A 22,286-nucleotide genomic window follows, 5' to 3' on the forward strand; every position below is an offset into this window, starting at 1 on the left:
GCTGCAGTGGGTAGGAGCATGCAACCAGCTTCCCAACAACGTAGAACTTGTGGCAGATAACGTGTGGAAATGGTCAGGTTATTAGCAGCATGGTTCTATTCACTGTTGTACCCCGGGGGTTTGTAATAATATAAAACCCTGTTGTGTTATTTCATATGGAGGAAGGTTTTGAGCTAAAGGAGCTGCTTTAGCTAGTCTTCCAAGTTCTGTTCCTGATCTAGCCCCATAGAACTCACACAGGCATAAGTTATATGTGCGCCTGGACTTATGTTTTTAAAAGCAGCATGAGCACCAGTGCTATGCAAAGGTAGGCCTGGATTGTGGCCTGCAGTATCACCTGGCGTAGGTGGGCCTTCAGTTGTTCAAGCTGGTTGCCATGGAGACATCCAGCGTGTCTGCCTGTCTCCAAAAAGAAACTGAATCCTCACAAGCCATCACAGAAAGAAAGACGGGCGTTTGCTCTTTGCTCTCGTAAGGCAGCTACTTAGTGGATATTTCTTGGTGCTTTTACAACAGAGTTGTATTGAGCCACACGGGGTTGCAAGCTAGAAACAACTGCACATGTTTATTGAAAGAATTTTGAAAGAAGTTGTGGAACAACTTTGTCGTGACCTCTGAGGAAACCCAGCACCCGAAGTGTATTTTTAAAGAAGTCTCGGTATAACTGGATTCAACAGGCCTTTTCTGGGTAATGTTGATATTTGAGTCCGTTAAAATGTTCGGCAATTCTTCAACTCCCATACAAAATCTTCAGGGATCTTAATACTGTTGGATATCTTCTTGGTGAGTAGTAGATTGTGGTTGTTCTTACTGTAGGTATGTTTTTTATATTAATTACTACACTTTTAAATATGGAGTGTCTCTTGCATCTTTAAAAGCTGTAAAATGGGCAGAAATACAACTTACTCCTATTTATTTGACTTCCTCTCTTCCCTTGTGAAAATCTCATCTTTTTTCCTCATAAAATTTTCCCTTACGTGTTTTTCTACTTTCCTCCGGGTACATGGCAAACCTTCTGTCTCGTATCTTTTTTTAGACTGTGCACCTGTGAGGAGATTTTTAAAACAGTGTATTGTAGGTGTTTTTACAAATATTCAGTGAAGGGGTGGATTTCGTTTAATGGGGTGGTCCATCATGCTGTTTCCTGCTCCTGTTTTCTCACTATCATGGCGTTTTCTGCTCCTCTTTTCCCAGGAGGCCAATGGATTCCCATCCCATACGTCACTGATGGCTTCGGAAAACTCCTCCACTCTGGAACTGGAGGTCCCCCAGCAACAAGGCCTGGAACTTCAGGTATCTGGGAAGAAAAAGAAGAAATTGAAAGGAAAAGCAGAGACGGCCGGAGAACTAGAGAGAGAATGTGTAGAGGCCTCGAAAAGAGACGTTGAGATTGAAGACCTCACCAAAGCAGGACACCAAGCCCTGCTTCTTGGCAAGGAGGAAGAGGCCTTAGAGAGTTTCAGCAAGGCTTTTGCCCTTTCCCAAGAAACCCCAAGTAGGCAGGCCCAGAAGATTTGCGCTTTCAATCTGGGTGCGGCCTATGTAGAGTGCGGCAGGCCGAAAAAAGGCTTGGAATTTCTCCTCAGATCCCAGCCCAAGGAAGGGGAAGCTGCACAGCATCAGGGGGACCTTTTTTTCAACATAGCTGCCGCCCACGAAGGGCTGCAGGATTTCCCCAAGGCTTTGGAGTATTTCCGTAAAGCCCAGGGTCACTACCATTCCATCCAGGCCGGGAGTGAGGCTGGCACCTACATGAAAATGGGCTTCTGCTATCTGGGCATGGAAGACCCTTCGCGGGCCGCTCAGTGTTTCCTGAAAGCAGGCCAGGCCTATGCAGAAGTTGAGGATCTGGAAGCCGCCGCAGTTGCCCTCAATGAAGCCGGCAAATACATGTTACGAAGCCGACAGCACAAGGCCAGCGAGATCATCAAGGTGTTGAACGAGTGCCGCTTATTGTGTGACCAAATCCCAAACAGAACCCTGCTGGGTATGTTTTAGGGGAGGATCTACTGCAACTGTGACAGGATATTGGATGGTGTCAAGCACGTCCAACAACAGTGGGACATCTAAGATGGTTCTCACCATCTGTAGTTTTTAAAAATATTCGTATTAAAAAAATTTAAAATAAAAAAAATCTGCAACCTGGTTAATCAGGGTGCTGTTTTGGTAGATTTTTGGTAGGGTTTTTTAAAATCATTTATCGAATAGCTGATTACATAAAACTTGCAGCCCGGTTCCAAACTCATCAATTTTTGAAAAGTAAAAGATGGAGATTGTAAGTTGGATCCAAACAGAAGTATTCCCACCTGTGAAGCGTGACTTTCTCACCTGTACCTTTCTGCCTCAGCCCAAAATACTTCCACTAAATAATTTTTCTAGAGATCCCCTATTGGGGGAAGGGGTGCATTTGGGGCTTCAGTGGGAAGGGGGAGATAAAGTCACACTCTGCCATGGGTGGAAATCCTTCCACCTGTGGGAACATTCCAGTGGATCCAACCTTATGGCTTCAACTCTTCACACTTGATTAACGCCAATTCAAGACTGCCATTTTAAAATGTAAACGGATTCAGATATTCTTCAATACATAGTCTGTGTTTCTCCGTTTTGGATTTTTCAGGAAAACTCTACAATGACATTGGGATCAGCTATTCTCAGCTCAAAATCTTCTCCTTAGCAGCTGAGAACTTTGAGAAAGCTCTTCCTATCTGCCAAACCAACACCGACGACCCATATAAAGAAGCAATTGTTCTTCAGAACCTCGGAGCAGTACACAACACCCTTGAGAATTTCAGCATGGCTCTGGGGTTCCACCGGAGAGCTGCATCACTACACAGTAAGTTGTTGTGAACAACACCAATCAGTCCAAGGACACTTGTTCAAATCCGTCCTCTTTATGTTTAGCATTGGGGATCTGCAAAACAAGAATTAAAAGGGTAGGGAGGGGAGACTCTACTATAAAACAACAAGAATTTGCATTTGAAAATCTTGTGGCATCAGAAAGACTGATGGCAGCATAAGTTGTTGTGGAGTTAGAGGTCACTTCATCAGATGCATGAAGTGTTACCTGTAGTTGGCAGATGAATATAGACATGGCTGTAGACAACAAAGTAGTCTTTAGCAGAACCAAAAAGCCATAAAATGCCAGAGGTAGCAATAGGTCTGTGACATTTCTGTGCAAATGCAGTGACCATTATGCTGTTTCTAGAGTTGAGAACAGCTCGTTCTTCCTTTGTACCTTAAAGCCCCAAGGTGAACCTGGGGTGTCTTAAGGGCTGCCTGAGCCTGTAGGAACTTCCTTGAGTTTTTCACCAGAAACCTCTCACTGCAAGCCCCTCCCTTCAGAGCAGGGTGAATGCCTGCAGAGTCACCCAGGCGACTGCTTGGGGTGGCACACCAAGGAGGGCATCAGTGCACTGCAGGGGCTGGACTAGCACTCAGCTGTCAGGGATGCAGTAAGCAAGGATGGTCGCCTTCTGGAGCTGCTTAATCTCTGGCAATGTCATAGGGCTTGATGCAGACCCAGCTGCAAGAGAAGGCAAGTGGGTGGACCTTGCTTAAGGCAACAGAATCCCTTGGACAGGTCCTACGCTTCAGAGAGGTGTTTCTGTTCTTGCACCGCATCTGGGGAATGCCCTCTCTGTATGGACGGAGGTGCTGAATGCCCTCTGGTGCTGAATTTGAGTTTTAGATGCCAGGTGAAAATATTACTTTCTCAATACTTATCACCAAAGTATTGAGAAAGTAATATTTTCACCTGGCATCTAAAACTCAAATTCAGCACCAGAGGGCATTCAGCACCTCCGTCCATACAGAGAGGGCATTCCCCAGATGCGGTGCAAGAGTAGAAACACCTCTCTCAAGTGTAGGACTTGTCAAAGGGATTCTGTTGCCTTAAGCAAGGTCCACTCACTTGCCTTCTTGGGAGATTGTTGGTTCTGTGCACTCTTATTTTTATTTGTGGCTTTTATTCCTGCTGTTTTCTTTGCGGGGGGGAGTTGTTCTCATTTTGACATGAATTAACTTTTCTAATGGTTGATTTATTTTTTATTTTTTAATTGGGAGCAGGGTTAGCACTGCTGCTACCTGCAATCTAAGGATAGTTCTAATAGACAATAGGCTTAGAAGAGTGTATTTCTTCATAAGATTGCACTGTGATGCTGTAATCTTAAGAACACTTTCCTGGGAGTAAGCACCATTAAATGAAATGGGGCTTGCTTCTAAGAATGGGATCTGAGACTGTGGGAAAGTAAGTCGTTTGCAGTTCTTCAATTTGCATCTGAAGTGAGAGCTGAGAATTTAGTCTTGAGTTTAGAATTGAGTTCTCTAACCAGGAGAAGCCGCTTCGGAGGGAACGGTGCTGTTTTGGTGGAACTTTAGCTGGTGCGGGATTTGTAGACGTGCTGTCTGCTTATGGGAGTACCGGCTTCCAGTTACGCTCTGCTTCTGAATGAGACAAATGTTTCTACGTCACTTTATGGAGCTCGCTTATCCAGTGGAAACTCCACCTGCTTGTACTGCCCATGGGATGCCTAACCGTTTGAAGTGGAAAGCACACAATATCACCTGTCTCTACCTGTGCACTACCTGTATACTTGTGAATAATGCATATATTACACAGACATTGTTAGACTCCAGTGATCGCTCTCATCCAAACTGAACCAAGACTGCAAATCTTAACACTTCCCTGGGAGTAAGTCCACTGAATAAAATGGGATTTACTTCTGAGTAGACTTGTTTAGGCTTGCTCTCTAACCCATGTAATGCTGCCCGTGCAACTTCTTGCCATTTGAGGAACTACGGAGGGAGTATCAATATTGTAATTAAAAACAAAAAATATGTGTTTTTTTAAAGTGAACGTATTCAGAAAATGTTAATATTATAGAGCTGATAGTAGTGTAGAGACTGATATCTCTATTTCAGTGTAGTTGTTAAAGTATCAAACTAGGATCTGAGAGACCCAGGTTTGAATCCCCACTTTCAAGGCTGACCTTGAGCCAGTGACTCTTTCACTGATGAACCTACTTCATAGGGTTGTTGTTGGGATAAAAAGGAGGGGAGGACAATATTGTGAGCTGCTTTGGGTCCCATTGGGGAGAAAGGTGGAATGTAAATCTCTAACTCAATAAAATAAATGAGGTATGAATTAGAAAGGCTGGAATCTCACCTCAGGCGCGTTGTTCTGTTTCAATCAGGGCACCCTCCCACGCAATGAGGGTAAACTTAAGGATTGCTTGCTCCTGTATGAACCTGTGTGGACTTCAGGGGTCTTGCTGTGAGGGAGCCTCCTTTTTGGACCTCCCTCTCCACAGCTGGTCACCTGAAGCCTACTCTTCTGAGGTAGGTTGGGGGTGGGGGGTGGGGTTGTACGTGTGTGCCATCAGGTTGCAGTCGATTTTTGGCAACCCCATCCGGTTTTCCAGGCAGGAGACTTTCAGAGGTGGTTTGCCATTTCTTGGCTCTGCATAGCAACCCTGACCTTCCTTTGAGGTCTCCCATCCAAACACTAACCAGGGCCAACCCTGTTTAGCTTCTGAGGTTTGACAAGATCCGGCTAGCTTGGACTATCCATGTCTGGGATCAACTTTAAGCACTAGGAAAAAGTATTTGTAGTTTATGAGGCCTCTGGTAAGATTTAATTTTGTTGATTTGTTCATTGGTGTGCTTCCTCTCTGCTGGTGTGTTTGTTTAGCTTAAGGAGATTTCTTTTTAATACTTCATGCCAGAAAAGCACATGGACACTATTGCTGACCTTTGGTTTTCTCTACCGGCATTTTATATGTGTGGGCGTCTGATTTAATTCTTTCGTTTTGTTTTAATCTGTTGTATTTTACTTCGTTTGTCATAAGCTGGCATTCACTTGAGAACACTGTCTCTGACTGGTAGGTCAACATCTTTTTAAATAGGTGCTGACTTGTAGAGTTGTTGTGAGGACTGCAGGAAGGATACGGCATGCTTAGAACATTCTAAAGTGTTACAGAAATCCTAAATGGTGTTATTCCCCCCTCCTTCCCCAAATTATTTACAGATACACATAGTTGGAGGGAAGGAACGGATCCCTAGAGAAAGAGGTCTTGTGGGCATGGACACACCAGCTTCAGCCAACTCCAGCAGAATCTGTCTGCACTTCACTTTTCTAGCATTCAGACTGCAGAGAGAGAGAGAGACTTGGCCCAAATAGGCTTGCCAACCTCCCAGTGGGGCCTGGAGAGCTCTCAGAATTACAACTGATCTCTGGACTGCAAGGATCAGTTGTCCTGGTGATAATAGTTGCTTTGGAGAGGGGGCTGTATGGTATTAAAACTGGCAGAGATCCTTCTCCAGGCTCAGCCTCCAAATCTCCGGAGCTTACTACTACTGCTACTACTACTAAGAAAAGCTAAACAAAAATACTTGTCTGGCCCATCTATTGCCATCTTCCACCAGCAAGTGAAGTCTTCTTTGTTTGGCATTCCCTCCGTGATCTTTCCCTCCCTTCCCGGTGTTTTATTTGTTTTTTTATATTTTTGTATGCATTTTTGCTCTGGTTTTAATAATTTTTGTTGGTTTTAATGGTTTGAAAATGTAATTTTATTATGTAGGTACGTGTGCATTTTTCATTGTGCCCCCCCTCCCCCAACCTCATGGAATGGCCTCCTTGATGAGGTCAGGAATAACAACAACAACTAGTCCAATTAGTGTCTACTCAGAGTGGTTAACAAAGGCCGTTTTCACACTGCTTTCACTGAGAGACATCACTACATCCACTGGTAGTGAATTTCACAATTTATTCACTTGTTTCTTTCGTCCCTCCCGGTTAAAGGCCCAAACACCTTGTCCTTTCCTTGTGTCCTTCCTTGTGCGAAATCGCACCAGGAAGATGCTGTCATTCCGGGAGCTTGGCGCGATGTTCCGTGGCCGGTAAGCAGTGTGAAAACAGCCAAAGTCAGTGTTATTAGTATCTCCACAATACAGCTGGGCAGCTGGTGCTGAAGCTTACCAAAGGCCCCCTGCAGAGCTCGTGGTAGTGGGAGTTGAGCAAGCAGGGTGCTGATTTGCAACCCAACCACTTAACTACTGTTACAAAAATAGCAAGGTTCGTGACCTGGTGCTTTGCCCAGTGATTACACTAAGACTTGGAGATCTTTGAAGAGGAAAGGAGTTTATTCCAGGAATAAAGGGGTACAGAGTTTCAAGCCAGTACAAACACTCTGATCCCACCCTAAAATGGTGGGGAGCATCTTTTATACCCCTTGGTTCATTTTGAGACAAAGCCCACCTTTTTGCCGAGACAAAAGGCCCGTCCTCTTTTCTCAGCTCTATCCTACAGCGAGGAAAGGTGCAGGATCAAGGGACTGGAGCACTTTCGCTACAAAGAAAGGACAAGGTGTTTGGGCCTTTAACCGGGAGGGACGAAAGAAACAAGTGAATAAATTGTGAAATTCACTACCAGTGGATGTAGTGATGGCTCTAAGTGAAACTTTCCCATGTTATCTAGCTGGTTTCAACCAGTAGTTGTTTACTGCTTATGCTCTTGCTGGCCAAGCATTTCTCTGCTGTACAGTTACATTCAAGGCCAGGCAAAAGAAGCTTTGTATTTCAAGCCAGTAAGAAAAAAATCCCCCTATTAGCATTCCACACCTTCGGAAACTCTTACAGGATGACTCAGCCCAAGCCCACCTTCCTGAGTAGACATAAATTACCTGCTAACATCTCCACACATTGACACTGAGAGATCTCTGTCTTTCGGTGCTACACCTCTGAAGATGCCAGTCACAGCCCGGAAAATCTACAACAACTAAAAAAAAGGGGCTGTGCTTTTGCTCACACTACAGCAGTTCCCGCTCTTCTGGCTTTCCACAAACTATGCAAAACTGAATTATTCAAGAGGGCTTTTCTCTACAGAGATGGCTGTATTATAACAAAACAGTTCAGAAAGTTACTTGGGTAAAGGTTTAGGGACTGAGTCTATACTACGGTGTATCATTCGTATTTTCTCTTGTTGTAAGTAGTATCCTGTCATATAATGTGTCACATAAATACTTACGTTTTGCTTCCGTTCTGTTTATATTTCTGGGTGGTTCCAGATTCCTACAATCCAAATCCTATTGCATTGTCCATTGGCAGTCCCATCCCGTTGTTTGTATTGACTGATTAATCTGCCTTGAGATCCAGTGAGAAAGATGGACAACGAATATTGTAAATAAATTTCTTAGCCACTTTGGTGGCCAGTATAAGAGTAGAAAGGGGAGTATACAATTTGTAAAATAAATAAAGAAGGTACACTGAGATCTTTAGTCATTAAGAAACATTACCATTCCCTTTGTCATTGACTTTGATTTCTCAAAGGTGACTTTAGGCTAATCTTATAAGACTGAACCGAACTACTACTACTACTACTACTACTACTACTACTACTACTACTACTACTAGGAAAAGCTTACCAAAAGTCTATACCTGTCTTGAGCCAGCCAACAATACCTTGGGTTACCTTTATATCTCATGTATCTTTAACAACAGCGTGACATTCAAATATTCAACTGGTAAAGTTTATTTACTTTAATATGTATACCCCACTATTTTCCCCAACAGTGACCCATTTTATCTTCACAACAACAACCGGATGAGGGAGGTTCGTTTGAGAGCAAGTGACTGGCGCAAGCTCACCCAGCAAGGTTCATGCGGGGAGGGCGGGATAGAAGTTTAATAAATAAATAAAAATAAATCAATAAATGGCAGAGTGAGGTTCAAGCCTGGGTCTCAAAGACCCTGGTCCAACACTGGGTCTCAAAGACCCTGGTCCAACACTCTAACCACTACACCAAGTTGTCATCATGATCAAGCAATGGAAGGATCTTCATTTGCTTGCTTTCAGCTGTTGCTCCGAATGCAGGAACTGAGTCTTAAAAACATGGAGCAGTCCTAGCTGGGATAGTTTCGGGGACTTACAGAGTCTGTGTGTCGTTATTCAGGTACCCTGGGGAACAGGAGAGCCCAAGGACAATGTTTTGGTAACTTGGCCTATGCGTTAAGCCAACTGGGTGATCACGAAGCTGCCGGAGAATATTACCTTCACGCCCTCCAGGCCTTCAAGGACTCGGGTGAGTCAAGAGATACAGAAAGGGGAAGCCCTCCCCACCCAATGTTCCTTCGTCCAAAGGAAGAGGACCCTCTATGGGGATCCGCAGCCATTGCACAAAATCTAGAACTTTTTACTAATGTTCAGTTACTAATGTTTTACAAACATTACTGTTAATGTTTTTATCTTTTTCTATTTTTGTCACTACCTGAACTTTTTACCTATCTAAAATCCATATTGTTATTTTTAAACTTTGAATAATAATGGACCATTTTGTTGTTGTTGTTGTTTTACAAAACCACTGGGCAAAACCAGGAAGAGAGCTTCCAAATTGCTTTGACTACAGCTGTCACACCCCCTGTTTCACTTCTTTCTTTGCTTCTCTCTTCCCTCCCGTTTATCTCCCAAACCTTAACTTACGTAAGGCTCTTGACCAAGAGTCAGTGGCAATCCTTTCACAGCCAACTAGGAAGAGCTGAAGGATCTTTCCTGGGCGATCTTATCTCTAGAAGTCCCGGAAGCGTAAGATATCTGTGCTGACGGCAAGCAAAACTCTTTCAAGCAGTACAGCACATATCAGTACCAACCATTATGTTTAATTTTATTTACACACCAGCCAGTTAGTTTTTGGTACACTTAGACAGAAGCACATCCCCTTATTGCCATTCAAATTTAAAAACTATACAGCATGTCAAATTCCACCCCTCACAAGACCATCTGGACAGTTTGTGCTGGAAACAGGATACTAGACAGGCTGGACACTTGATCTGATTGAGAAGGGCTCTTCCCATGTTCTTAGGTACCATGTCCCTTTCCCAATAAGTCTCTTCCTGTCTGTCTGCAGATGACCTTCAAGGCCAGTGGCAGGCTTGCGAAGGACTTGGGGCTTCACGCTTCCACCTTGGAGATCCTGAGAAGTCCATTCTGCATTACAAAGAAGCGTTGACTTTTCTGTCTAAATGTCAGGTAAGACTTAAGACCTATATTAAATATCAGCCAATCATTTTCCAATATAAACTGACCTGTTCTTTATAGCCAGTTTGATATAGTGGTTAAGAGCACGGGTCTCTAATCTGGAGAAACGGGTTTGATTCCCCACTCCTCCACTTGAAGCCAGCTGCGTGACCTTGGGTCAGTCACAGCTTCTTGGAGCTCTCTCAGCCCCACCCACCTCACAGGGTGTTTGCTGTTGTGGGGATAATAATAGCATACTTTGTAAGCCACTCTGAGTGGGGGTTAAGTCATCCTGAAGGGCGGTATATAAATTAAATTTTGTTGTTGTTATATTTTCCAATATAAACTGATCTTAGATTAAAAGGAACTGCACCTAATTTCAATGGGAGGGAAAACCAGATGCATTATAGGAATTAGAGAATCCAGAGTCTAGTAGTTTGAAGGCATTGGGTCTGCATAAATTGGCTGTTGTGGGTTTTCCGGGCTGTATTGCCGTGGTCTTGGCATTGTAGTTCCTGACGTTTCGCCAGCAGCTGTGGCTGGCATCTTCAGAGGTGTAGCACCAACACTGGGTTGGTGCAACACTCTGTCTTTTGGTGCTACACCTCTGAAGATGCCAGCCACAGCTGCTGGCGAAACGTCAGGAACTACAATGCCAAGACCACGGCAATACAGCCCGGAAAACCCACAACAGCCATCGTTCTCCGGCCGTGAAAGCCTTCGACAATACATCTGCATAAATTGTTGCAAGATTGCGCCAAGTGAACAGGTATTATTACCTGTGGATCAAACAATGGTGTTACATATTGTATTACCTCTGAAGCAAAAGGTTGTGTTACTTGGCAAATTTGACTTGAGATTTATGTCTGCAAGGAAGGGCTAATATGTGCCTTGTCTTAATTCTCTGAGATGAAGTCTATTGAGTAACACTCACTGAGGTTTTGGGCTCACTATAAACAACATGTCATACCACATGTGTGTGTGTGTGCATGCATGAGCCATCAAGTTGCAATCAACCCATAAGGAGCTAACAACGTAAGTGAGAAGCAGAGGTGGTTTGCCAGTTCCTTCCTCTGTAAAGCCTTCCTTGGGGGTTGCCTATCCAAGTACTGACCCTACTTAGCTTCCGAGGTCTGACGATACTAGGCAATACCATGCCACCTTCTCTCCCCATACCACAGTTACTAAAGTTTAATTATGTTTTGGCATGATGTTTTGCTGTTGGGGTAAAACAGAATCAGAAACCATTGTTTTCAGTGGGTTTGCTAACCGTGGTTTGTGCTGCTAACTATGGTTTGGAATGCTGTCAGAATGGACAAACCTTCATTACAGATTTTGCTGCACTTTCACACCTTGCTGCATTTAGAGAATGGAAAACGTGGCAACAATCTGCTCTCAATCTTGGCTTGCCTTTTGTACCTTTTGATATTCAAACCATGGTTAATGGTCCTGGACTCTGGTGCTGAGTACGAACTGTGGTATAATATCATTTCTGAATTAGTGTTTGCTCTTCCATATGGAGGAAATCCAATGCTCTGTCACGATCCCGAGGCCCCTAGACTGTAAGAATATGCCTTTCTTCCCAAGAAGGCTTAAAAGGTTTCTGTTCTCACATTCACATTCTAGTTGTGTCACTGTGTGTTAAAAAGCCCTTAATATTCCATCTTCAGACTGGAAAACAATAATGTGACAGCCGTAGGAGGAAAACAATCTTTGTTGTAGTAATTTTCTCTGTTGCTTATAAATTAACCTTTTAGGCCAATTTTAAAATGGTGTGGCAAGCAATGTTTTGCTTGGAAGTGCCATTACCTCTTGCTTCACGAATATCTTGACTATTGCAGCAAAAAGGTATGATCTTAAAACTTGTTCTCAGTTTAGTCTACAACTAAAACCAAAAGTGATTGGATATCACTTTACACGTTGCAGGTTAATTTCATCTCAAGCATCAAACAAATCATGGTTATTGGTTCCATTTTCCAGACTGGCTTGCCTGAGTCCCAAAAGAAAATCTCAGACTGGCCTGTCCTATCAAGACCTGGTAGCTTTTTTTAGTGCATTGTAAGAAAAAACTACCCCTTCAGGACCGGAAAAGGAAATGCACGTGTGCTAAAGCTCTTGTACATTTAATCTGCTATTTGATGATGAAAGCCAGATATTTACAGTGCAACCCTGAGCCAGGGTTACACCCACTGACTTCAGTGGGTTTAGAAGGGTGTGATTCTGTTTAGGATTTCAGTATTAATCAAATATAAAAGTTGTTAACCAGCAGACAATCCAGTTTCAACAAGTTAATTCTGCCATGGACGTATTTCTCTTAACCTGCAGGATGTCTCAGAAACAGCTCAGGAGAGAATCGTGAACAAACTTGCAGATGCCCTCCATTCCAAGCTTTCTATGAACAGCCGTTTCTCCCACAGTGGAGGGATCTCGCCAGCTGCTCCCATGGTAAGTTGTTAGTTCACTATATTTCTTTTAAAAAGTGAACTCAAGCTTGTGAACTCCTGTCAGTTGTTGTCTGATCTGCTATGATGTCATAGAATGCTCATAAACAGTCTTAATTTCTGGGAAGGAATGACCAATAAGAGAAGAATGGCAAATAAAGTAGTTTCCCTGAGGAAAATTAGTATGGGAGAAATCTCACACAGGACCTATGGACTAACTGGAGTCCATGGCTCTTTTATGTCACTTTTAACTGCTGTGGTGAGTTCTTCCCATGGGTTACAGCGAACAGCCACAGAAGAGAGTGGTGAAAACTCTCTACCTCACTTACTTCCAACAGGAAAAAGTGTCCAGTTTTGTTCTCCTCTCCTCCATTTTCTCCTCCCAACAACCCTGTGAGGTAGGTTAGGCTGAAAGAAAATGGAGGTGACTGGCCAAAGGTCACCCAGCAAGCTTCTATAGCAGAGTGGGCGGTTTGAACCTGGGTTTCCCAGATCCTAGTCTGACACTTTAACCACTACACCTCACTGGCTCGTTATACCATCTCAGACTGTTGTTCCATCTAGCTCACAACTGGCTGCTCTGACTGTATCTATCTAAGATCTCAAATACAGAAATTGTTCCACTGCATCCACTTCCTGGAGATGCTAGGACCATCCGTCTAGGGATTTAACCTAGGACCTTTGCCTTCTATAGGCAAAGCACATGCTTTACTACAGAGATAAAGCTCACATATACATCTTTCAACCATCCATCTAGGGATTTAACCTACGGCCTTTTGGTCTACAAAGCATGTGGTCTACCACAGAGCTATGAGCCCTTCCCCATCATATATGAAGCTGCCTTATGCTGACTCAGACCATTGGCCCATCTCTCCCAGTATTGTCTATTCTAATTGACAGTTGCCTTCCAGGGCCTCACGAACAGAAAGGTCTTTCCTGCTGTCTGAGGTTGTTTAATTAGAGATGCAAGGGATTGAACCTGGAACCTTTTGTGCTACTCATAAGCTACAGCCTCTCCACAAGGCCTTCATTACCTCTGAATCATCTGTTTCAGAGTAAATCCATTCTGTGCAGTATATCTTTCTGCAAAACGGGAAACGGTTTTCCTTCTATGAGGATGGCTTTACAGAGTGGGGCACATTATAGTATCTAAAATAACCTATTTATTCCATCGTTAGCCCACAGTTTCTCCCAGAAGGACAAGAAGCATACATTGCTCTCACCTCCTCTGTTTTATGAATAGGATCGTTTGAGAGAGAATATGTAGCCCAAACTTACGTTGTGAGACCTTGTGAGCTTCACAGCTCAGCTGGGATTTGAACTCAAGTTTCCCCTTCTCCCGTCTGAAAATCTATCCACTATAACACAATAGCCGACTCTTTTCTTAAGCCAGGCAGTTGGTTTGGATCATCCATCCGCCTCCTTCCATTTACGATTCTGTTTCCCTCTCTCTTCAGAAGCACATTCCTACGTCCCAGACCTCGAGCCAGGTCCGGTTCGCCATGTCACCACACCACAAGGACGAGAATTTGTCTCCCACCGTGGCTCCCCTGAGCGAGTCGTAAGTAGCGGGATGTGCTGTCGCCAGCACCACAGCCCGCTTGCCCTGGGATATCCTTCCCATTTTTGTGCGTTTCCTCAGAAAGCTTTTCACAGAATGGGAAACAATATAAATTATTGAAAAGAAAAACAGAGAAACAGTCCTGGATTGAGATGACTGTATCAGTATACCTCATGATTACCTCTGTCAGGCAAAGTAACATGACTGCTGAAGGTAAATTAGGTGTGTATGCTGTGACAGGATAATCAATCTTGTGTTGTCTGAAAGCAGCACTTCCAAATGCTCTTTTTTGTCACTGTTTGTAGATCCTTTGCACCACAAAGCCATCGGGCGCAGCCTATGGAAGAGAATCCCGTGTCTGCCCCGTTGAACCAGAGACCTTCACAGGGAGAAGCCACAATCCCTCACAATAGCCAGATGAAAGCACAGCAAGCTATTCATGGAGTATCCGGTAAATAAAGATGTCAGCTGTGTTACCGGGCCTACTTGAGGTGCAAACTTTTGCCCAGGCATGGAGGTACCAGTTCTGGCATCATCATAGACTAAGGCTAAGAAGGTCTAACTATCGCTTAGGTTGTGATTGGCTGGCAAAACAGAATTGTTCAGAAGGACATTTTTTAAAGGCAATAGGGTTGCAATTTATTGCAATGTTTATTGTATGTATTATCTCGTTTGTACTGCATACTGTTTTCTTTATGCCATTGTTTCTCTACTTTTGTCTTCTGCTTTAAGTTTGAGGGAGAAATGCTGACTAAAAGTACAGTAAATGAATAATTTAAAATGGGTTTTCAAGGTATTTTTTAGCATGATGTATGACTACAGGTAAACTATAGTACTGACTATCACTCTGGAATAAGGTTCCAGGAGGGCTGGGGGCAGGGACATGAGGGATGTGACATCACTACATCACTTCCAGGTAAAATCTGGAAGTAACAAAAGGTAGCTCTAGGAATCGCCTGAAACTAAACCATAGAGTTTCCAGTGATTCCTAGAGCCACGCTTTGTCACTTCTGGGTTTTCTCCAGAAGTGATGTAGTGATGTCATGGGGGGGGGGCGTGTTCATTTTTTTTTGCCAGAGGGGAAGGCCTGGCAAGCCTCCTCTGGAAAAAGTCATGCCTAGAGGCAGGGCAACTGAGGTGACAGGACACCAAAGTAGGCTAGCAGTTTCAAACCATGGCATTTCTGTTCAGTTAAAAGCAAAATACATGGATTTTAAACAATAGTGCAAACCATGGTTTGGCATAATGTCAGAACTCAGAAACCATGGCTTGGGTTAAGTGCCTGTGTATGGATCAAGGCACAGGGCCTAAGGCAAAAGGCAGGGTCAAGATGAGGCCAAGGGCTAGGATTCTGAATAAGCCTTCAGAAGAGCCAGAGACAAGGTGTGTAATCTGAGGCAGGCAGACTCAAGTTTCCAGAAGTCAGAAAAAACAGCTCTGCCTGTTCCAAGTCCTCACATTGACCACAGTGAGAAGGTAACTTGCAAACCCAGGCTTTGTAGAGCTTGAGGCTTTGCAACTGGCACTGTGAATCATGTGCTGGAACCCAGTCAAGTGATTCTGGACCAGGAAGGAAACCACAGCCCAGAATGCACTTTGGTTATATGCAGGCTGTATGAGCTAGTTCTGTGAGATGATTTGTAAGTGGCTTCATCCTGGACTGGGAAGAGGATTGCTGACCCAAGTCCCATGATGCCACCTTACAGTATGAGGGACAATGCAATGATTAATGTGTATCACATCTACATCAACAGCAAATATATACTTTGCATACTTTGCAAATCAGGCTTCCTCAGACTGGGGGAGGCTAGAATATGCTAACCGTGGTTCACTGTCAAACTGGTTCTTGCTGTATGAACAGAAGTGCAGGCAACCTCTTGTATTCCAAGCTTCAGAGAGTCTTAACCTTTTGCCTTGCTTTTAGAGATGGTACCTGCAGCTAAGCAGACAGCCCTCAGAGACAGGGTTCCCGCTCTCCGAATTCCAAACGGCCACGCAATACTGGCTAGCAGTAGTGCTGAAGGAGGCGATCCGCCCAAGACGGCTTCCAACTGTCGGAACCAAACACAGGCTAACAGGTGAGATCAGAAAGCAGTAGGTGCTTCCAAAAGAAGCTGAGACTGGGATAATCTTCAGCTGTGCATAACTTCTGAAAAGAAACCTGCCTGAATTTTTAAAATTATCCTTTACATTTTTAATCTGCTTTTTTGGTAATATATAAACTCTAACAAACAGCCTGCCCTGACCTGGAGAACCCAGGCTAGCCCAATCTTGTCAGCTCTGGCAACCTAATCAGGATCAGCCCAGGTTAGTACTTGGATGGAAGACCACCAGTGAAGGCCAGGGTGAGGCGGGCAGTGGTGAACCACCTCCGAATATCTCTTGCCTTGAAAACCCAGTGGGGTCGCCACAAGTCAGCTGCAACTTGATGGCACTTTCCACCACTAACAAACAGCCTAACATGCCCCCCCATCCCCATTCCTACACTTACTGACTCATTTCAGACATTGCAACTGCATTTTCCGGACATGGCTTGTGTTTTGTGAGACTCCTGAATTGACAAAGCATGAGTTGCAATTGGTCAGCAAATCCGACTCAGAAGCCATAATTCGAAATGGGTTTCCAAGCCCTGGTCCATGCTAACCCTGGTTTAGTGAGATATTCAGATTGACACACTGTAGTTACAGATGATTCATTTATTATTATTTTGAGTACAACAGATTTTTGTCTAACACTTCCTCCAAGAACCTCAGGGTGGTGTCCATTGTTTTTCTCCTTCTCCAGTTTATTCTTGTAACAACCTTGTGAGGAAGGCTAGGCTGAGAGAAGCTGACGGGCCCAAGGTCACCGCATGAGCTTCTGTGGCAGGGTAGGGATTCGAACCTGGGTCTCCCAGATTTTGGTCTGGCCACTATACCACACTGGTATGCTTTTAGAACACCTAAATACTGGAGAGCCAAGCTGATGGGGGGGGGGGGGAGAAAGCAGGCATGTAGCTGGAAACTATGATTGTCTTGTATGCGTTTGGAAGCTCAAATCAGGATGTGAGTTCTAAACTATACATAGCATAAACCATCTCAGAACTGAGCCATGAAAATTTTAAAAAATTAATAACCAAAATGCAAATGAACAGCATGAAAAGATACAGATGCAAACACTTGTAAGCAGGGTTTTTTTCTGGGAAAAGAGGTGGTGGAACTCAGTGGGTTGCCCTTGGCAAAAATGATCACATGGCTGGTGACCCCGCCCCCTGATCTCCAGAGAGTGCGGAGGGCAATCTAAACTCCCCTCTGTCTGGAGATCAGGGGGTGGGGCCACCAGCCATGTGACCATTTTCAAGAGGTTCCGGAACTTCGTTCCACCGCGTTCCAGCTGAAAAAAAGCCCTGCTTGTAAGGCATAAAGAACATTGAAAAGGTCCAAGGAGAAGAAAAGGCCAACTTCTCACAAATGTATCCATCAGCTGTTTGTCTTCTTCATGTCTACAAAAAGAGAAAGTGGGGGGGATGATGTGTAAACCACACTGACTGTGTATCCATTATGGCCTCTTTGGAGTCAGTGACATGTGCCCTGTTCTTTTCCAGTAATCCCTGCCTGTATCCAGATCCTTTCTGCCACACATGCCTCCAGAATGGGAAGTTCCATCACTCACAAAAAAGTATGTTCTTTATTTACTGCAGGAGTGACTGTTGTGAGGCGGTATAGCTTTTAATTCAGAGAGGCTTAGAAGCTGGGGCTTGGATCCAGATCAGATTTCCAACCACAGAGCATGATTTTCCTGCTTCCCCCGGCTTGTGACAGGCCAAAAAGCCCCCCAGAAATCCTGTTTGGGGCGAGAGGGGATCTCCAGGAACATGATTTCAAGGAAGCATTCCAGGCTGTCATGGGATGGTAGGAGCGGAGGTAGAAAAATCAAGCTTCATGAGTGGAAGTTCTTGCGCCCATGGAAACATTATCCTAGAAAGAGGCAGTATTGTTCATACCACTGAAGGAACAGGTTACAAACTGTTACCAGAACTGCTTTTTATTATAAGGGGGAAATTAGCTTAGCAGTCTGTAACTTAAAATTAGCGCGGATCTTAACCTATGTTTACGGAGGTCCCGATCCCAGACACTCTAGTGAAAAAGAGGCAGACTACAAATAGGTTCAAACACGTGTATTGTCTAACAATGTGGCGTAAGCCTGAACTTGCACAAGCATACAAGAAACACACAAGATCTAGGAAGTACAGAATATGAAATACAGAGACGTTCGCATTAGCTGGTTCCCAACGATGATAGGGGGAATACTCACTTATCCTGGAGCGAAGCAGAGACGCAGCAGCGAGGGTGGCCCAATGCCAGCACTGGAACCACAGACGGACAGCAAGGAGGTCTGGATAGGGAATGGCCGAGGCACCGAGTGGTCTGGGAGACCAGTTTAAATACCCCAAAACGTACCCTGGGGCTGGTGCTGTACTTGGTGGTTCTCACAGATTAAAACAAAGGGTCTAATGGGCTACTGAATGGCTTGGATGGGCCACTTTGGTAATCAGATTGTGATAAGTGACACCTCAGGAAGAGGGGACAAAAGAGGGAGGGGGAAATCCAAGTGGGCTGAAAGGATGTTCCAGCGGACAGTGCTTGTCCTGATGTCATCAGCTCTGGAATGCGGAGGTTTCTTTGAGATGCATCCTCTAAGTGCTTGGGATGGTCGGCACTTAGTTCTTCTCCGGGGCGGCTCCTGAGATATGCAGAGCGGGGCGAGGGGCTCTCGCTGCGGACGTGGTGTGCCCGCTTCGCCGAAATGGCTTTCCAAAGCAGTCTTCTTCCCAGGGTCTTCTGGCTGCCTGAGAACATGGATGCCGGCTGGGCATAGCTGGGGCTGGTTTGCAGGCTGCCCGGTAGCGAGGGCAAGCTCGGGGACCGGCCCGCGGGAGGCTCCAGGCGGGAACTGGCCAGGGAGCGCCTAGCCAGGCTCGCTGGAGGTTTCCCCGGCTGGCGCCCGGCTGCTAGCAGCGGTTTGGGCCCATATGAGGCAGGCTTCCATGGAGGCAGGGGGAACAACACTTAAAACACAGTCCAGAGCAGGGAACAGGCACGGTCCGTGGCAGATGGCAATGCAGGCACGGGGCATACTTGTAACACAGTCCAAACGCACACTGGGAAGTCCAGATACAGGTCAGGGCAGGGCTGCCCAGAAATAGAGTCCTTTGTGCAGTTATCCAAACATGGAGTCAGTAAACTACACAGTCTATTGCAGCAGCAAGGTAATTGACACGCAGGCAGGAAACTGACACGTGCATTAACACACACACACGTGTAAAGCAATCTTTGGTGTAGCAGTGAAACAGCAACGCAGGAAACTTTAACACAGTTCATGGCAGGCCTTAAAGCAGGGGAGTCGGCCTACTTGGCAACAAAACTGCATAGATGGGAGGTAAACTTTGGCTTGGCAGGTCACCAACTTGCCCAGGTCTGAAAAAGGCAGAGAGTGGAGGGGAGGAGTATTGCTAATGCAGTGTCACCATGTCAGTGACATTCTAGGAATTCGCTCATTCTTTACAGTGGTAAAGGATGTCAAGATTGGGGAAATTCCTAATGTTGTGGGTACAGCAACCAGAAGTTACATCACTGATTCTGTGACATCACCGCCCCCCTTTCTCCCACTACACGATTGCCTAAGAACAGACAGGGGTGCCATGTGTGGGCAACTGGCAGCTTTGAATTGTATGAATAGTATCTTTCTCCCTAACTAGAGAATATAGCTTTTCCTTGCCTCCCAGCTCTTGTTTACCCTGCTCTTCTTCTGTCACACCCAACAGGCCACCAGGAATACACAACTGACCAGCTGAGAATGAGGACCTTAGAGAGGTAGGTTGGCCTTCAACAGTTATGATTACCAACACCAGCTTGGGAAATTCATGGAGATTTGAGGGTAGTGCCTAGGAAGGGCAGAGTTGCGGGGGAGAGAACGTCTCTCACCAGGGATGTGATTTCACCCTACAACTTTCATTTATCTTAAACTGTATGGTATACAATAGAGTTTATGGTAGTCTGTAATATATACTGTATGGCAGGTGTCCGAACATGGTGCCCACAGTTCAAAGATCTTCACTATGTGCTGAAAATAAGCTGTGGCAACATTTTGTTGCTGGCTCTACTTTCTGCAGCAGCCATTTTGTGGCAGCGATTTTGTGGCTGCTTCAGATTTCCAAAAGTGCCCACAGGCTCAAAAAGGCTGAGCACCTTTTCTTTATGGTATATCAGGGCTCATTTCGAGGGGGAACACGCAGGAACACAGTTCTGGTAGTTCCCCAAAGAGGTCACATGTCAGGCGGCCATGCCGACCTGACTCTCGGCCATTTTGAGCCCGTTTCAGCCTGGATTGGGGCCGAAACGGCCCAGATCGGGCCTCTGACGGGTGGTGGATCACTCTCCCACTCAGCAGCGGCCCTATCCTGACCATTTTGAGCCCCTTTTCGGCCATTTTCAGCCTTCTTTTGCCATTTTGGGCCCAATTTTGGCCCTGAATGGCCAGGATCGGGTCCAAAACAGCCAGGATAGGTGATGTCAGGGGGTGTGGCACACACAAATCAGTTATGCCAATGACACACTTCCAGTGATGTCAAGGGGGCATGGCATATGCTAATGAGCTATGCTAATGAGTTCCTCCAGCTCTTTTTCTACGAAATGACCCGTGGTATACTATAGAGTATATGGTACTCTGTGGTATACCATAGAGCCTCCAAAGCGGCCATTTCCTCCAGGGGAAATGATCTCTGCTGTCTGGAGATTACTTGTCATTTGGGGAGAATTCAAAACCCCACCTTGAGGTTGATAGTTCCATCCACAGTAAATACTGTAGAAAAGAGTAGAAGTCCAGTAGCACTTACAAGACTAACAAAATTTGTGGTAGGATATGAGCTTTTGTGTGCTGTGACTCACAAAAGTTCATACCCTACCACAAATTTTGTTAGTCTTATAGGTGCTACTGGACTTCTACTCTTTTCTACTGCTAAGGACAGACTAACAAGGCTACCCATCTGGAACAGTAAATATTGCATAATTAGATTAAAATTGAATGGTTGGGCTCTACATAATGGGTTGGAGGAGCGTCAGTGTTTCTTGGTAGATGGTTAAAGATGGAAGAAGTTGTAAACAGGACATAGTTAAAGGAGGAGCCGTTGGACTAAAAGATAAAGATATGTATCTAATGAAAGTCTATCCTCACAGTACAGAAATATGAGGTATAAGTGGCAGATTTGGGGGATCCTCAATGGCAGAAATGTCAAACTGATCTGGCTTAGGGGATCAGTCACAGGAAAGTTCCCATAAAATGGAACCTCGGGGGCACTGTAGTTCCTCGAATGGTGGATTTTGATATAATTTGAAAGCTAGGCAATTGACTTTCAGCACCACACCCTTGATAGCTCTGTCAGTCAGCCATGTTTCTAACAAAACAAGAATCAGTCTTCAAAATAGCTTTCCTTCTTTCCTTTGCAGGGCAGAACCTCCTGCGGGACACTTCCCCAGCCAAAGTTTGGAGCCCTGCCAACACAGGAACAGGGGGACCTGGTTCAGGTCTACGCTGTGTGCCCTGATGTGACAGTCGCTCGGCGCTGGACCTGTCAACTGCTTAAGTCATCATCTGGAGCTCCATATGAAGGTCCATGTCTTCTTCCCCATCCCAAGACTCCACCACGCTGCCTCTCAAGAACAGAAGAACTAAAGGATCAGACTAAAGGTCCACCTCTTCTGGCATCTTGTTTCCAACTATGGCCAGTCAGATGCTTCTGGGAAGCCCACAAGTCAAGACGTGAAGGTGAATGCCTCCTGCTTGCTCCCCAGCAAGTGGTATTAAGAGGTCGCAGCCGCTGAATCTTGGATTTAGCCATAACGGCCAACTGATAGACCCGTCTTCCATGTCTTGGTCTAATCCCCTTTTAAAGTCATCTAAGCTAAATGGCAACAAGTCCCATAAATGAATTCATGCATTGCCAGGGGAAGTATGACTCTCACTTGAATCTACCGCCAATTGATTTCACCGGGTGACCCGAAGTGCTAGCATTGTATGAGAGAGTCAAAAATGTCTATACACTTACTGCATGTCATGCATAATTTTATAAAGCTTGGTCATTTCCTTAATTGTCTTTTTTGCCTAAGCTCCAGAGCCGTAAATGCTTTATTTATTTTCTTATTTATTTTACATCCCACTTTTCAGGGATGCTGTCAAGACGGGTTTAGTTTTTCCTTTGCAGGGAAGGTGCCCTAAACCTCTTCAACCAGGTTTCCCG

General features: G+C 44.9%; 1 protein-coding gene across 1 annotated transcript; it reads left to right on the forward strand.

Annotated features, from left to right (window-relative positions):
• Nucleotides 1-1,227: 1,227 nt before the first annotated feature.
• TTC24 (tetratricopeptide repeat domain 24) lies at nucleotides 1,228-21,897 on the forward strand. The gene is made up of 11 exons (XM_055000752.1): nucleotides 1,228-1,987; nucleotides 2,618-2,833; nucleotides 8,949-9,077; nucleotides 9,900-10,021; nucleotides 12,335-12,454; nucleotides 13,908-14,011; nucleotides 14,317-14,462; nucleotides 15,936-16,089; nucleotides 17,595-17,668; nucleotides 19,815-19,863; nucleotides 21,496-21,897. The coding sequence occupies exons 1-11, from the start codon at nucleotides 1,228-1,230 to the stop codon at nucleotides 21,596-21,598; spliced, it is 1,977 nt and encodes a 658-aa protein (XP_054856727.1). The 3' UTR covers nucleotides 21,599-21,897.
• The last annotated feature ends 389 nt before the right edge of the window (nucleotides 21,898-22,286 follow it).

The sequence above is a fragment of the Eublepharis macularius genome, chromosome 1 (genome assembly GCF_028583425.1).
Source record: "Eublepharis macularius isolate TG4126 chromosome 1, MPM_Emac_v1.0, whole genome shotgun sequence".
NCBI lineage: Eukaryota > Metazoa > Chordata > Lepidosauria > Squamata > Eublepharidae > Eublepharis > Eublepharis macularius.